This window comes from Trachymyrmex septentrionalis, unplaced genomic scaffold (assembly GCF_001594115.1).
Source record: "Trachymyrmex septentrionalis isolate Tsep2-gDNA-1 unplaced genomic scaffold, Tsep1.0 scaffold37, whole genome shotgun sequence".
Taxonomy (NCBI): domain Eukaryota; kingdom Metazoa; phylum Arthropoda; class Insecta; order Hymenoptera; family Formicidae; genus Trachymyrmex; species Trachymyrmex septentrionalis.
In genome coordinates, this window is record NW_017305536.1 from 9,865,435 (window position 1) to 9,881,986 (window position 16,552).

Genomic DNA, 16,552 nt, shown 5'->3' on the forward strand with positions numbered 1-16,552 from the left:
CACAATTTCGACTTTTCGTATTACATCAGAAGTTAATTACAATTTCGACTTTTCGTATTACATTAGAAGTTAATTAATAAATTTAATATTTATGTTACGCTTATGTAATTGTATATTATTTGTAGTAGCAAACGATCAATTGGATGAGAGAGAGAGAGAGAGAGAGAGAGAGAGAGAGAGAGAGAGAGAGAGAGAGAGAGAGAGAGAGGCCTCGTCCAATCCAGAATCGTATAGAAATTTACGTAATTCGTAATTTGGATAGAACATTTAAATTAACATTACATGAATCTTATGTGTTACTCCGATCTTTCTGTGCCCCACTGAACGCGCCTTAACGGCTAATTTACCATAGAAGCATTAATAAATCTTTCCACGAAATCTCGTTTATCAGGACAAATCTGGCAGTTGGTCACGCCGCTTGTCTCGCTCATAATTAATTGGTATCAGCTCCTAGTCTGTACTCCGACATTAGCTAATATAAATGAACGGAAGAAAGTGGTATGTATGTGGGGAGGAAGGACGCATTCGCCTTGTTTCGCAGTTTGTTAAATCGCCGAGATATAATCGGTGTCGATCAACTATTCTTCTCTTCATTATAATTACTCCGCGGAATTTTTTCCGTTGAATTAAAGTCCTCTCTCGCTCTCGTTTTCGCTCTCTCTCTCTCTCTCTCTCTCTCTCTCTCTCTCTCTCCGATCGCACTTTCAAGGATCATACGTTAATTGCCGCCTGCATTCACTCGTAAAACTACGGGCGATCTCCAAGCGAGAGTTGCCTTGTATTCTTCAGTTGCGACGCGGCAAGGTCGTACGTGAACGGTGCGGCTCCTTGTAGTCGTGAGATCGTATCTACATCGTATGACGCAGGCAACGATGATCGCTCCATGGTAAGGAGGTATCTCTTGATCGCCGACGCACAAGGCTGTACTTTATACCGAATTTTTTTGTTGATCGCGGGTGTGCTGCGTTGCTCATTCCTGTTTCAGTAACCACGCTACAAAGATAATCGGAAAGGATTAGGATACGGGAAATGCCATTTCTCTCTGCTGCTGTGGGCACAAAAAATCGTTAATTTTTTTCGATATAAATCGACACAATTATATCGATACAGCGTAAACTTTTTAAATTGAACGATACTGTTCGTGAATACCGATCAGCGAATAATTTCAAAGCTGTTAACAAACTTCAAGCTAATTGAAGACAAATGTCAAAAGAGACAAATATGAAACACGTTTTACGCAAACGAATATTAAAAGAAGAAAATAATTTGCGTTTACCTGCAAGTGCAATGATGGCTTGAAAAATGAGTGCCACATAATAAATACACATAATTAGGCACAGTCTGAAGGAGTATCTAACTTAGGTAGTAAATGAAGATGAGCCGTGACGCGCTGGAAAGTGCTGAGAGGATATTCACGATATTCTCTCACGTAACCCCCAGTGGTATATAGACCCGAGGACTTTGCGTCTCTAATTGCGTTAGATAGCAGTAGCCTTATTAATAACCCTTGCGGAGAATTTCTCGTGATGCAGCGCGAAGCAACGGCGAAGGGATTATCCCGTTCTAATGTGCTGCTCCGCTACGATATCCGGAGACTCGCAGGAAACAAGTCCTGGGACCGCGAAGAAGCAGCCTGGCCCGCGTGAGAGCCAAGAGATAGTGGACACGGCATTTCACTTAAATGATAACCCGTCTTCCTTCGTCCACCGCGCCACGAAGATAGAGGGAAAGGATCGCGGACATTCAGGATCGCATCAGGACGGAACCCTCCTTTCTTATTCTTATGCATCTCTGCTTCTTCGTGCTGCATTATCGTCGATTCGATCTCACCGGCGCCCGACTCGCGAAAGAACGTTCGGTTCTACGTCCATGAAATATCTTGTCACTCGTATTCATTGAAGAATATACGATCGCCAAGATTCCAATTCGGTCATTATCGAAACGATTCGAGATATCCAGATTATCTAATTAAATCGTGATTCTGGAAGTCTTTTGTAAACTATGGAAAATAGTGACAGAAAATAGAAAAGCTTCCCCTTTCCCACGGTTCAGCTTGATAATAATCTAGTCTGGAGACCAAGGCGAGTTTTTCTTTCTCTCTCTCTCTCTCTCTCTCTCGTTCTCGCTGTCGCTCTCGCTCATCTCTACCACTCACAGATCCTTGCCGTCTGGTCGGAGAACCGACATAACTCGATACTGGAGGGGATTTGCATGCGTGTGTGTGAAATCGCCGTGGTATCTCGTTACATACCATAGTCATTGCGCGCTTGTCGCGATGGTACTTCCAAACGACGAAACGACAAAGACGACGTGTTGGCGTAGCGATCTTAAAAAGTAGTCATTGCAACATTGGCAAACTATGGTATGCAGATACCTATTGCAAATATACGGGATGACGGTTGGTGGATCAAAAGTCATGTAATAATATGGGCTACTATCACATAAGCGAATTAAACGAACAGCTATGATGTGGGCGTAGCTGTGCACGTCAGTCGAAGATAAGAAAGAGACTTTACGGCAAAGGAGCAAGATTGCGTCTTTATACCTTCGGTTACTCTGATTATTCTGCACCATGGGACCATTACTTTGTCTCGAACATGATTCAGGGATATGTCACTGTAAGCGACCGACTTTATCCCCTTATGAGATTGTTGAATTCGTTCGAGCTTCGACACAACACGCGAGTGTTTATAATTTCCTCTTCTTCGATCATTTGTATTTTTTTATTCGCCGGTGAAAGTTAAAACTCAAGCCTGCACATCTAGAATCTTTTAAAAAAATGTTATTTATCAAATTTCGAAATGTACATGGTACATATTTTATACATTTTTTGCACATGTAATTCGTAACTTTAAGTGTACACATATTGAACATAATGCATTGTAGACGGCTTATAGAAATTCTCTATTAGTATTACGAGATGTAAAGAATTTCAACGAATACAAAAGCTCCCGTATAACTGAACACGCCGCGGTCCTAGATTATTAGAATATCGACATACTGGCAGAATGCGACAAATCAGGCAGGCATTATCATGGACGCGGGGGAAACGCGGGACGGAAAACGGAGGAATTCCTCTCAGAATCGTCGAGTGTAGGAATAGTAGTTGGTATACGAATAGTTAGTATATAAGTATTCCTGCCCGCATAGCTAAATGGATGGCAATAGCGGTGGAGAGAGCGGAATGGCCGGGGATCGACATGATGTCTTCCACATCCCAGCTATCTTACACACGGCACTTACCGGACACGGCAGATAATAATATGGAGAAGAAACTAGTGGTTGCTCCCTCGAGACCTCCCTCTCGGTTGGCTGGGTTTCCTCGTTCCTCAGGCTCCTCCTCCGGTTACTCGCTACACGTATCCTTGGCGCTTCCTGCGTAAAGCGAATTCCACGCGCTAAGTACGATTAACGCAAGGAGGCGCGTGGGGAATGCAAGTAAAACCGCGACACGCGATGCAGCAGCCGCGTTAGTCGGGCCATTTGACGCGGGGAACCTACGACGACGCGAGATTCGCATTAATTCCGTGGAAATTTGAAGCATGCGGCTGGACCTCGATCTGTTCGCTTTGCTCGCGTATAATTGATTTCTTACTTATCGCAGGACGCGATAAGTAGTGTTCTCTTCGGAGAACGCAAAACCTTTTTGTTTCTGAATCCTCCTATCTCATCATCTTGTTATCGGAAAACGATTTTTCTTGTTTGCGAGATATTCGAAGAAGGACCAGGATGATGCGGCGCGCGATGTCGCGAGAAATCGTCTGTATTACGGATGTTTACGGAAAGATTACGCTTACTCTAGTACGAACGAAAAAAAAAAAAAAATACTGTGCTCTGCGCGACAGAGTCTGTGACAAAAATTCGTAAGGATATCGATGTTTTCGTCCTCCCAATTTTTTAAATTCTTTTATTCAGAGTCAGATGCCAGCGACAAAAATGTAATTTCTATTTATTCTAAATTGTAATGCCACCATAATTGTGTATATCTCGCATACGCGATTATTGGAATCACCGAATGAGAAAGCACCGAGCCCACGGACGAGGAGAGCATATTGCATATTTTACATTCTGCTGACGTTCACGCCGGACACAGTTCGTTCTCTGGTACTCTCGGAGTGTCTGCAAAAAGTATGGTGGTTCCGAGGCGAACGGCAGGATCGGGGGGGGAGGGGGGTGGCCGAGTCGGGTCACAAGTTTTGTACTTTTTTTTACACGGAGGCTACGGCTGCGGCTGCGGCTGCGGCGTTGCTCGGTTCGTCCGGTATGCGGACCGGAGCAAACCGAGAGCGGGACATCTTCTGACCCGCGAGTGCCTTGTGCCCTTCTCTCGTTTCTCTCCTTTAATTTGCGATTCCATTGCGCATCTTTGCACCAACCTCGGATGTCTGCCGCTCCTCCAATGCGTATAGCAGGAACAATACGATACGATTTATGTAAAACATTTCAGATTTGTTGGTGGCATTAGTTAACACTGACTATATTTTTTAGCACACTTTTATTTCGTGTAATAATTTACGCAGCGGGCATGTTTATTTTAAGACAGCGCTTTGGCTATTATCATCGACATTAACATTATTTTCAAGCGGTTCAAGATAATTTAGGTAATTTAAAATCTGGAATAACATCTGTGTCACTTTCACCGATTAGCGAGTGTGGCAGTCGACGACAACAATTGTAATTTGTAAGGAGGCTGCGTTTTCTCCGTTTTCTTACTTTTATTCGTATCCTTGAATTTCGTGTCAGATAAGTTGCCTGCTAGTTCAGATTTATACGGGAACATGAGGGGGAGGGGAGAGGTTACTTTATTATTTTTATTAAATAGACTCTACCGAAATGTCACGATAGATGGTCGAAGACGAGACGTTCACGCTTGTTGAAGATTAGTTGGTCCTTTCGAGGAATATCAAATATTTCATTTAATATAAGAAAAAAATGTGTTCCCATATGCTATGCGTGCCGATGAAGCGACGAGGACATTGGCGCGGCTACATCTTCGCGGCCATTGTGCTTCTCATGCTAGCGGGGCTCCGAATGTAGGTATCCTCGGATTGTCGTAGGTTCTCAACTTGAATTTCTTATAGTACGAAAAATTTGAATTTCGTTACAGTAAGTTTGTTTGTTTGTTTGTTTGTTTTTTTTTTTTTGGCGAAATATTAATATCGTTCCGTTTTAATTAAAGCCAATTGTTCCGTTGTAATGAAAAATATTTTTATAATGAGAATATAAGATGAAGAAAATTCGCACATTTATATCAACGTAAATGTTTAATATTTTTTTTCCCCCTTTTAGAATGCTTGCGACATCGCCGATTATACAAATTCAAATAGTCCAGCACATAGTACTCGACTTTTATTTACTGCTCTCGATTCAAAGTTCCGCGCAATTTGTCCAGCAGCTCTCGATTACTCTTCTGCGTGTAGTTACGTAAGCAAAGGTTTTTACGCGTATGCGATCGCAAAAAATAAATAAAGGAGGAGTTTGTAGTAAATGAACACAGCCGTGCATCCGCATGCAGAGAAATTATGTGCACGCAGGTCTCGAGAGCGCGTATCGCACCTGCCGCGCGCGAAACGAGCGCGACGTTTGCGATGTCAAAGACCTGTTTTCTTTTCGAGAACCCGACGCCGGACATCCTCGCCGGAACAAACTACTTCAAACTTGATCTGCTATGCATATTGTAATATATCTCAATTTTGAAAAAAAAGTCACATGTCATTTTATGTTAGCATACACCGTTATTACACCTTCTGCTCTCTCTCTCTCTCTCTCTCTCTCTCTCTCTCTCTCTCTCTCTCTTTCTCTCTCTCTCTCTCTCTGCATTAATATATCACTTGCATATTAATAATCGATAGTGGAATCGTAGTTATAAATGTAGTATTAAATGACTCAATGAATCGGCATCATTGTATGAGATTATAATTGACACTCTTCCAAAGATTCACAATCTTTTAGAGAACCCCTGCCAAGCCGACATCTTGAGGTGTGCGTGACGCACGTACGTGAGGTATTCACTGGCGCGACCAGTTCTGAGGACACTGTCGCCGGCAGCAAAAACACTATTGAGTTAATCAACTAATTTATAATTAAAATTCCACGATGGGAGCTGTTCGGGCCAGCCAATTCTTCGTCAGTCATCGATGCAAACTGTAAGAAGCAAACCAGCTCGCTCTCCTACTTCGCGCTGTTTCGTGGTAATCGCCGTTGAATTCATAGAACATCAATTAGCCACTCGTCGACACCCTTTTGTTCTCCTTCGGCTCACGTCTCAGTCTGTTAACTTTGCGCTCGAAAAAAGATCGACCTAGTTCCGCGGCTCGTCCGGTTCCTCATTTTTCAACGGAAACACCGTGCGTTTTTACTCATCAAATCGTCGAAACAGTAACAAAAGAAAAAGAGACAAAATTATTTTTAACAGACATTTTGTGGAATTTACATGTCAGTGTTGCAATTAGTGATAATTACAGTCGTCGAGAAAGAAAATGAGATAATTACAAATACTGAATTTATTACTCGTGGTTAGTAATTATTACAGCTTAGACATATCTTCATTTCTCTCTTCGTTTATATTTTATCGTTTAAAATATGTAATTCATATAAGATGCAAATTATTACAACAATAGTGATAAAAGTTTAAATGTGATTTTTTTTTTTATATTTAAGATTTATTACGGTACAGAGAAACACACACACACACACACACACACACACACACCAAATACACAAGTAATAGTCTATCGATTTTGTTTTTCTTGTATATGACTAGATGACGCATATTATTTGTTACTGTTTTCTCTAGAAAACGAGTGGGTACCTTCTCGTTTGCTAATAACGGTAGGTTTCACGGTAGGGCAATGAGACGACGATGTCACGGACGTTACTTATCGAGTCCTTGTCACTTGACACGCTCCGCCGAACACGATGCTTAGATCGCGTTAATTATCTATACGCGTGTTTGTCATGTCCTTTCTGCTTATATGTTGCTACCCATATAGGACGAATTTTTATTCAGTGATTTTTAAGTCAATTCACTGTATGGCGTAAACATTTATATTTAGATCTCTTGACATTCGCGATAACACCATTAAATCGCATACATTTATTATCTACTGCATTTCCCATGAGATCCTTAAATTTTTCCTTGTGGTGTAACGCACTCTATTCCTGACTTAATAATTTAATCGTGCTAAAGCTCCCTACGATTTTAATTATAATCAAGTCTCGTCATCTCATCCACTTCTGTTCCTTACATGTCATAATGGATATGAATGTTGAAAATCCGCGGAAATCACGTGAAAATTCGGTGAATCTGCGCAATGATAATTTTAATACTTCCGAGAATTGTAGCAAGCTAGCCTCCTACCATTTAATCAGAATTGTGCATCGACATTAATTATTCCACCTAACTCTGATATATCATTTTGTGTGTGTCTGATCAATTACTTATTATTGCTACGAGAAGTGGTTTCCTACCAAAGCAGTCGCTGAAAAAAAAAAAAAAGAAAAGTACGAAACAAATATATAGCCTTAAATACTTTTTATTGTGAAAAAAATTAAGAATACGTAAAAAAAAAATTTCAATAAGCAACTTGCCGTCTTCTAATGGCGTATAAAGAATTGATTGATTTTCGAAAAGAATATTAAAAATTGAACTGGTATTAGTTTGACAAGGCTAAAAAGGAAGCTGGAACCTGTGAAGTTCGCACTCTCTTTTTGCGGGAATCTATTTGTACGACGTGATCTCGATTTCAGAGCACCCTTCATATGCGATTCACCGGACGATCGCGTCTCGATCGATATGGGCGCATTTTTGCTCGTTCGTATTGCAGAGAAAGGCATGTCTCTTTAAGTTAAGCGACAAATTGAGCTTACACGCGTCAAGATTCAAGACGTGATCTCTTGGATATTATACATCCAACACTTTTTCGCGAATACCGTACGCTGGGCGTTTTCTTCCACACGACATTCCGCAGCGAGAAATTAAAAGCTGTCTCGATAGAGATACTACCGAGCGGAGTTCGTTCGGCGGATTTACTGTGGTGATTATCCCAATTAACCGCGTACGCTCTTTCAGCCTCGGCTTCAACTACGAGCTCAAGTGCCACCTGCGGACCAGTTCCCGTGGCGCGGTTTTTGAGCCATACTACATTCAAGTAAGACGTTAAGTGCATCCCGTACGTTTCCGGAGAACATTATGGCCGTCTCGCATATTCCCATTAGCGGACTTCGTTCTTCCCCTCATCAGCTCTGACTCGTCGCTCCGGCATTAAGCATCAAGCAGGTTTTTCTCCCAGTCGGCCGCTGCACTGCTCTGATGAATTCGGCAGATTCCAAACTGGACTCTTCATCGTTGACCATTATCGTCAGTATTTCTCTCGCTGTTTTGTTTCTATTGAAAAAAAGATTTCTTCGTGTAGGAGCGTGAATCTAACAATTTATTTGAACGATAGTTTTTCACTTGAAATTTGTGTTAAATAGAATTTGCTGTACTATTCGAAGATAACATTACATTATTTTATTTTTTATTTTCATTTGCGAGTCAAATGTCAATTGTGTGGTTTATTCTCGTTGAGTACAGCATATTTAACACTGAAATGTTAAGTACATTTTTACGAAAGAAATTTGTTTACGAATATGTATTAGGATTCGTTTCGACCAACCTTCGTCGGTGCCATTCCTTTGGAACGGTGTTAAACGTTGGTCGGCTTTTTCTCTCGATCGCTCGCCACGCTGTCGAATTCGGCAGATTCCAAGCTCTGTCTTTTAGCCATTGTCACCGTCCATATTAGCGCAGAGTCAGCGCGGCAGAGGCCGAAGAGATTAATTAGGGACGATATTTTAGCAGCAAAAATGGCGAGGATGGGAAGGGGAGGCGAGGCAAGAAACGGCAGCATCAACAGCCGTCTTAAGTCGCGCTAACTAATCTGGCAACGCCACGAGACCATCGACTGGATCTCATCGAGATCCCTCCCTTCTCCATAAGAACGTGCTACAAATTAAGCCCGGATCGGTAGAAACCATCTCGAAAATTTACCAGCCGGTTGCTGCTCCCTATGCCCCATTATTTGTATGTTCGTGAACAGATCCGGATCGTAAGTTTCCGTGGCCTAAATTCAGTTATTTTCGAGAATTTCCAACAGATATTAAAGGAAATGTCATTCTATATTATAAACAAATGAATTTATCTTTAAATGAAGATATATAAAACTTGTTTGGGTTTCTGATTTTTTTTTTTTTTTACGATATTGATATCCGTTTAATTTATTCAATTTCTCTATATAATTTTATTTTTTTTAGTCATGGTTTATGTTGAAACAAATTGAAACAAGTATAATATAATTTATTTCGCGTGGACAGTAGCCTCGTAAAAAAAAATAGTATATTAATATTTTGAACAAGAGACAAAAATATTATATTTTACATAAAAAAAATCGCTACCTCATGAAATTTAATTTATTTAACACGTATGAAAAGCACTAGGTCATTGTCTTTATCATTGAGAATATTTGAATCGCACAGGGAATGATATCGATAAATCGGCTTTGCGTCACTTGAGCAAAATCTCTTCTTTGGCAATGGTAAACAACGATCGTAATAAGATTTACGGTGGCTGTTGTCATCGCATTATTTATTTACTACATATATTTCGTTGATAATATTTTATAGATACGCAGCCGATCCTTACCATTTCCAAGCGTAATATCGGTGTCACAAATTCTTGTAATTGTTAATTTATTTCTCCGTTTATACTACATCTACCGCCATCGCTTCTATTTTCACGAATTATTGGCATCCTCACGAGAGAACTGCAAGAATAACCGTTGTATAATCTGCGTGCTCCGTTGAAGCTTGCTACGTATAATTTAAAGTTTGAACGAAGTTATTTTCCTTCCTAGACGGAAAACGCTGTACTAGACAGTGTGTGCCGTAACAGATTAGTAAAGAATTAATTAGTCTTGCAGTTCTGCAAGCTCGTCATTATTTAAACGTAGATAAAACGATTTTTTTTTTTTTTTTTAGAAGACATGTTGACATAATTATCAGAATGAATAATCGATTTTTCAATGTTTTAAATTGATCCTATATCGCTTTTTCTCGACAATATGTAATAAAAAAAAAAAGAAGAAATAATACAAAAATAAAGAAAATGTACGACTTCGAATGAAGGCACATTGTCGAATATGTTATGCCACTCGATACAAGATTCCGGCACGCCTGCTATCCATTTAGCGATAACTGTGGCTAAAGCAATTTTTCTTTCTTTGGTCGATCGGCAATAAGAGAAACAACGGTTCTTCCTATCTGTAGGAAGTGTTCAGCGTGGCTTTTATCGATCGAAGCAATGTCGATCGGCAGCTAAGGCGCTAATGGGTTAGTCAGCCTGGACGCGAGCTCTCGCTGCGTCGCTAGAAGTGTGCAGTCGGTCGTGGAAGAGAGGATAGAACGTACGAAATATGCCCATGCTTTACCTACACTTATCTGCGTGCCATTGCATGTTACATGTACATACACGTGCTACAGCACACGCGAGAAGTGTCGGGGTTATCTCAGCGGAGACACACAGTCGCGCCTAAGGATAATAAATAAAGATAGACGAAGACGTATACGGGTGTATAGATGCAAGGAGTTTGTGGTGTGTATCTTTTGCCCACGCGGAGATTATCTCAAGGAGTTATGAGTGACCGGGCTTTCAGTTTAAATAAAGCTGAGCGCTACGTAGCTCTATATCGATGCCATTCTTGATTTTCATACGCGTTTGAAACTTGTTTCGACGCCACGTTCTCTCTCTCTCTCTCTCTCTCGTGTTGTCTCCCACGAAATATCTATTCTTCTTGGCTATCTCTCAAGTCGAGCAAGAGCAACTCTCTTTGGAACGCTGCCGCTCCGTCTGAACGATATTTCGAATTATACAACAAGCGATTAGTATAAGGAACGGATATTAGGCGGCGGCACGAAGCGTGCTCATTTGTTTCGCAAGCTGTTTCATTCAGTCGCTCGATTGTTTCGAGCGCCGGCTCCGGTTTGGTTATGATTTATCGCGACGGTTGCCGCGTGCTTACGTGACTCGCATGCTTACAATAAGGCAATTAGACTCCGATTCTTTATTTAATGGAAACGATATACGAATTATACGCGCTGGGGGGGATAAAGAAGTGGGTGTTTCTCGCTCGCGTCGCAATACGATCGACCTGGGAGGAGTCTCGGTATTTTTCAGCGTTCATTCGATAAAGTGCATCCGCGGTGGTTTCGACTTTCATCTGTTCTTGCATGAAATCACGACCAAGAAGAATGCCATTCACGCTCTTAATCCCCTTTTGCACGGAAAGCGACTTTTTTTCCCCCCCTGAAATGCTCTTTAGCGCTGTAGGGCAATTAACGCGGAATTAGCCGCGTGTTCGCGTGGTCTTCTTATTGCACGTTATACATAAAGTCATTTGGTGCGGCTCTTACCGAAGACTCGGAACTATGTATGTACCGTGAACTTCAGCGGAACATGACGAAGCGTAAGTATTGATGTAATAATAGCCGTGCGTAGTTACATCAATATCTTGCAAGTGAAATATTTAATACGATGTAGAAATAAAAATGCGTATATTTTTAACTTACTTAAAAATTTCTTTTACTTCAGTTCCTTTTTAAATCAAAGATTGAAAATCATTACAATTCAATTCGTATAGGCTTACACAAGATGAATCAAACATCGGATGTTAAATTTCAGTATTGCTTTTAATAGTGATACAAAGAATGCACGTTTTTCTATAACATGTAATTTTAACTAAAATTATATATATATATACCTGTTTGAACTGACCTGTACTAAAAATAAATATTCCTATTTTTGTTTCAGATGCAATGGGTAAGTGAATCTGTCTTTAGCCAAATCACCATTAGGTAAGCGTAATAGAATTGGTAATAGGTAGACTTCTCTTCTTCGAGCAGTGCAGAAATTTCTCCCTCATATAGCTGCTTGCGAATTAATTATCATAATTAATAAAGCGGTTTGTTAGATTAGCAATTCTTACTCGAGAAAAACCTAGATCGAGATTGTTCTCATTTGAAATACTTATCTATTGTCGTAATCGCTCAGTTTGCTCGTAATATTAATGTTTACGTATATGTCGTGAAATTACTGACGGTGACACGAAACATAATTGCATGCACACGTAAACACGTATGATACGATCACGAATATAATTAAAAATGGTTAATACAAAATTTCAGAATGTTAAGAGCTGAAATTAAAATTAAGCGACGCACATAAAATCCATAAATGTAAAAAAATTTGCTTTCCAAATCTACGTGATTTAATTCTAACTGCTTTTATTTCCGTCATCCGCTATATTTGGCGGGATAAATTAAGCGCGATTAAATTTGGACACATTGCGAGCATAATGTTTGTAGCCTGCACACAAAAAAACATTTTAAGCTAGCAGATAGTAAGAAAGAGAGATCAAATGGCGATTACTCGTTCTCTCTCTCGATTCGATAATACTTCTCTTAATGCATCTTGTCATCTCGTCGGCGAGACACGGTCTAAACGAGGATCTGTGAAACGATCTTGCGTTACCGATCTGTTACGAGCGCAATGGCCACTTTTTTACATTTCTTCTTAATGCCCTCTTATGCGTGCGGCGTGCGCCGCAATAACGAGGCGCTCGACTTAATTAGATTAATTAGATTGCAAGCGAGGCGAATCGCGCGGATGGCGCGGATGGCTCGACGAGATCGGGCTCGCTGAAGATCCGTCGTTAACCGTATTAACGTCGTTAAACGATCTCTTTTCCTACATGATATTTTATTTTAGCAAAATTGCTCATTTTACTTAAACTTTTAATTATTTAGTCCAAGAAATATATACAATTAATTTGGAATTGATCAAACTTTTGGAAATATGTAAATTTACATCTGTCTTTTCTCTAATAATTTTCCAACGTTAGATTAATTATATCGCACTTGTTACGCGTATTTTATATTCATTGTACGTTATATTCACTGAGATTTTAAACAGTATTTAATTTATAGATGGTAAAATGTGAGGATTTAAAAATGGTAATTCATATATAAATACTAATACCTTATGTTGTGTGTGCTTTTGCTAGTAAATCAAGTAACATGGCAACTAGTAATATCGAATAATAGAAAACGTAGGCTACATTTACCCAAACGACGTATGGGTAATAACAATCTTGAACGAATTGCTCTCATCTTTCTTCAGGCAATCTTTAACAACTCATGCAACTATCATTAATCCTTTAGCTAAGTACAAAAACTCATATAATCAATCTCTGTGAAATAGTAGATATCGTTACAATCATCTTATTAGTACTTTCGTGCCATCCAATCAAATCGAATTACGTCAATGTACGGTATGTAATTTAGTCTCACCGATTAACCGTTAAAATTACTTAATAAAATTTATATCGTTGGCGAAATATAAACACCATTATCAATTTAAGTTAAATAACGCAACCATATTATTAAAAGAGTAAAAACGTATTTCGAGTATTTATTACGTATATGAATAATATTATTTATTTTTTAATATTATTGATTTGAGATGCAATATTATTGATTTGATTCAAGTGAAATTTGATAAATTATCATTTGATGAAATGCTGAGATAAAAGAGAGCTTATAAAAATCTCATCGAGAGAGTATGATCCTTTTTTTGAACGGTGATCCATTCGCCAATCAGCCGATGATCGTGCATACGTGCAGGACGAACCTATGAAATGAACTATCGAGAAGTGTGACTGAGGAAAAAAATATAACTGTAGGGAAAGAAAGACATTGGAAGATAGAACGCGCGAGGAAAGGGTGAAGTTAAATATTAACTTGCGCAATTTGAATCGTTACATATATAATATTTAGCATCGTGCTTTTCAGTTTCGCCCTGAAGTGCGCGAAACGAATCTTTCGACGGAATTCCGTGATAAGTATTCGCGAAATGCTCGCTACATCAGGCATCATTGCACGGTTTAAAGAGTAATTATCAGTCGTGACTTGAAGTATTCATTAACGCTTACGGCAAGAAGCTTCTTATGGATGCATGGTGGCTAGATCGTTGAAGTGTGCATTAGGCGTTCGACTACGAACGGTACTTGAATGATATATCATGCATAGATATCGGAAATCGTCAGGATAGCGTCGATTCACGATTTCCGTTGCGGTACGAGACTCACGTACAATATAATTTAATACTTCGTTATAATGTAGATAGTCGAACGAAAAATGTTGATATGAAAAAGTGGAAGATGATTATTAACTCGTTTGCGGATGTTTTCGCACTTCTGTACGGCTAACAATGTCAGGACTAATTGCTTCAGAATTCTGACAGGGATAAGAGCACTCCTCATTAAGCATATGTATATATTTTGCATTATACGATGTTAGATAAGTGAACATAAGGGGGAAATTGAAGGAGGAGTATACTAATTTAATACATACGCGTTCGCGTTCGACGATTCGCATGAAATTAATTTCGTGCCAACGCATCGTGTCCGAGAGAAATTAATTTCGTACTGTTCATCCTTATAAAAATATGATTATGAACGCGGCGTATGTATTACAAGCGGCTTAAATTGAGCGCGGCGGTAAATCAAGTATGGATGGGCAGTTAATTAAAAAATTCGGTAGTAGCCGTGAAAGGTTGGAATTAAATTTAGGGGCAAGATACGATTAACGACGCGTGTTTATACTTATTGGATATACTAAGGTCGATTGAATCTGACGTAACAGTGGCAATTTTGGGGAAGGTCTGATGATAAGATAAAATGACTTGTTTGCAGATGTTGTCTCTTTGATCTCTTTATATCGTTTGTGTTTCATGCGGTTGTATGTTTTCTAGCGCTTTTTTTTTTCCATAAATAAGCATTAATTGTTTTTTCTCTCTCTTTTTTTTTTACCACAGTCATTATCTTGGTATCTATTTCTTCTTCCCATCACGAATGTCTTACCGTAACGTGCATTAACAAAATAGATATGGTTTCGTGAGAGATCGTCGATATAATATGTGTTGGTCGCTGTTTAAATTAATTCAATATAATTGAATTCATAACGACCAGCGTGTTGTCAGAACGCCCGCATCCTTGCGTCCATTTCCTGTGATAACGCGTACACTTATGCGTATATAAACGGATGCATCAGAGACACCGTTGCCTTCGCAAAACTGGCGAGATGGATAAGATAAGAGACCCTATTTCGATTATTGAACGTTTTCGATTACTCTGAAGACTCTTCGGCACCTCATTTCGTGATGCAGAAGTCTCCTTAGCTGCCATTGCACGATTCCGAACGGAGTCGTAATGGCACGTTTGTCAGGTCGTCCGACAATTAGAATGCAAATCCGCGATGCTCGCATATGCATATGCACAAGCTGGGTTCCATTCGCGGCCCGTGTACGGCTCTATCCGCCGGATCTCGGCCCACCAAAATTCATTCGTTCCGAGCACTTTTCAGCGCGATCCGTCCCCGCCGATCGGGCCCCGAAATTTGACGCCTTTTACGACGGCCCGTTTTATGCCGTGAATAAGAATGAGAATCCGAAGACGCGGCGCACGATAGCGCCAGGAATTCATTCGGACGATCGACGATATATTTCGAATATCATCTGGTCGGTCTCGTGGCGCTGATTAAAATTAAATAATACTTTGGAAAGTTTTACAAGTTAGTGGCCGTAAGCCATTCGGTGGCTCTCTTGTTTTTTTCTTCTCTCGTTCTCGGGAACAGATAATACAAAATGCATCATGGCGTGGACTGAATATTGCCAGTGATTCTTCAAATATGCGTAATGATCGGAATTCGCAAAAGATCTGCACGCGTGACGATAAAAATTTGCGCATTGTTATGGCGAGTTATTCCAATTCGGTTTCAACCTTTGGCGATGGTGGCTTAAGTACAAAACTGTAAGTACCTGCGCGTATTCGGAGATAGAATTTCTTACGACCAGAACGTACGACATTTACGCGGTGTTAAAGTCAGTTTTACACCATCTCGGAATGGCTACGAGCCGGTTAACCGTCGATCGCGGTTATGCTGTAGGATTTCTTTTACATACGCATTGTGCTCGATCCCACGGAATTTACTTTTAACAGCGATTTTCTTCGACTTTTCCAAGCGAAGCTCCTCGCATTATTTCGAACGTCTCGAATTCTCGATACATTCTTCTCTCTTATCTAACGGCGAGAATAGATTTTTTTCGCAGTTTGTGCCGAGGTAGCGTTTCCTTCTTCCGTCTTAGTGAGCTCGCGTTGCATCGGTTTCACATTTTCGCGGCGTGTCTCTTCGAAGTCGGACGATTCTGTAACGTCGCACGGTCTGCGGTCGCCCGACAAATAGATTACGTGCTTCGCGAAGGGTATTCTTCGTAGGGTGCCTAACCGCCCTTCTTCGCCCTTTTACACACGCTACTCACGTACTCACGTACTCACGACGCGTTCCGGATACGTCGTATTCGCCAGAGTTGCCGCCCGACGCGCGTTCTTCTCTATTCCGTCCTCTCTCTTCGGAGCGCCTCTCCAAAAATTGCAACGCGTTAGCACGAAATCCACTAACC

General features: G+C 40.3%; 1 protein-coding gene across 4 annotated transcripts in view; it reads left to right on the forward strand.

Moving 5' to 3' along the window:
- LOC108750706 (homeobox protein homothorax) overlaps positions 1-16,552 on the forward strand; it is a 386,843-nt gene that overhangs the window by 150,746 nt on the left and 219,545 nt on the right. For all 4 annotated transcript variants that reach the window (XM_018490374.1, XM_018490376.1, XM_018490373.1 and 1 more), the window contains one exon: positions 11,846-11,854. In XM_018490374.1, the coding sequence (XP_018345876.1) occupies positions 11,846-11,854 (9 nt within the window). The remainder of the gene's footprint in view (positions 1-11,845; positions 11,855-16,552) is intronic.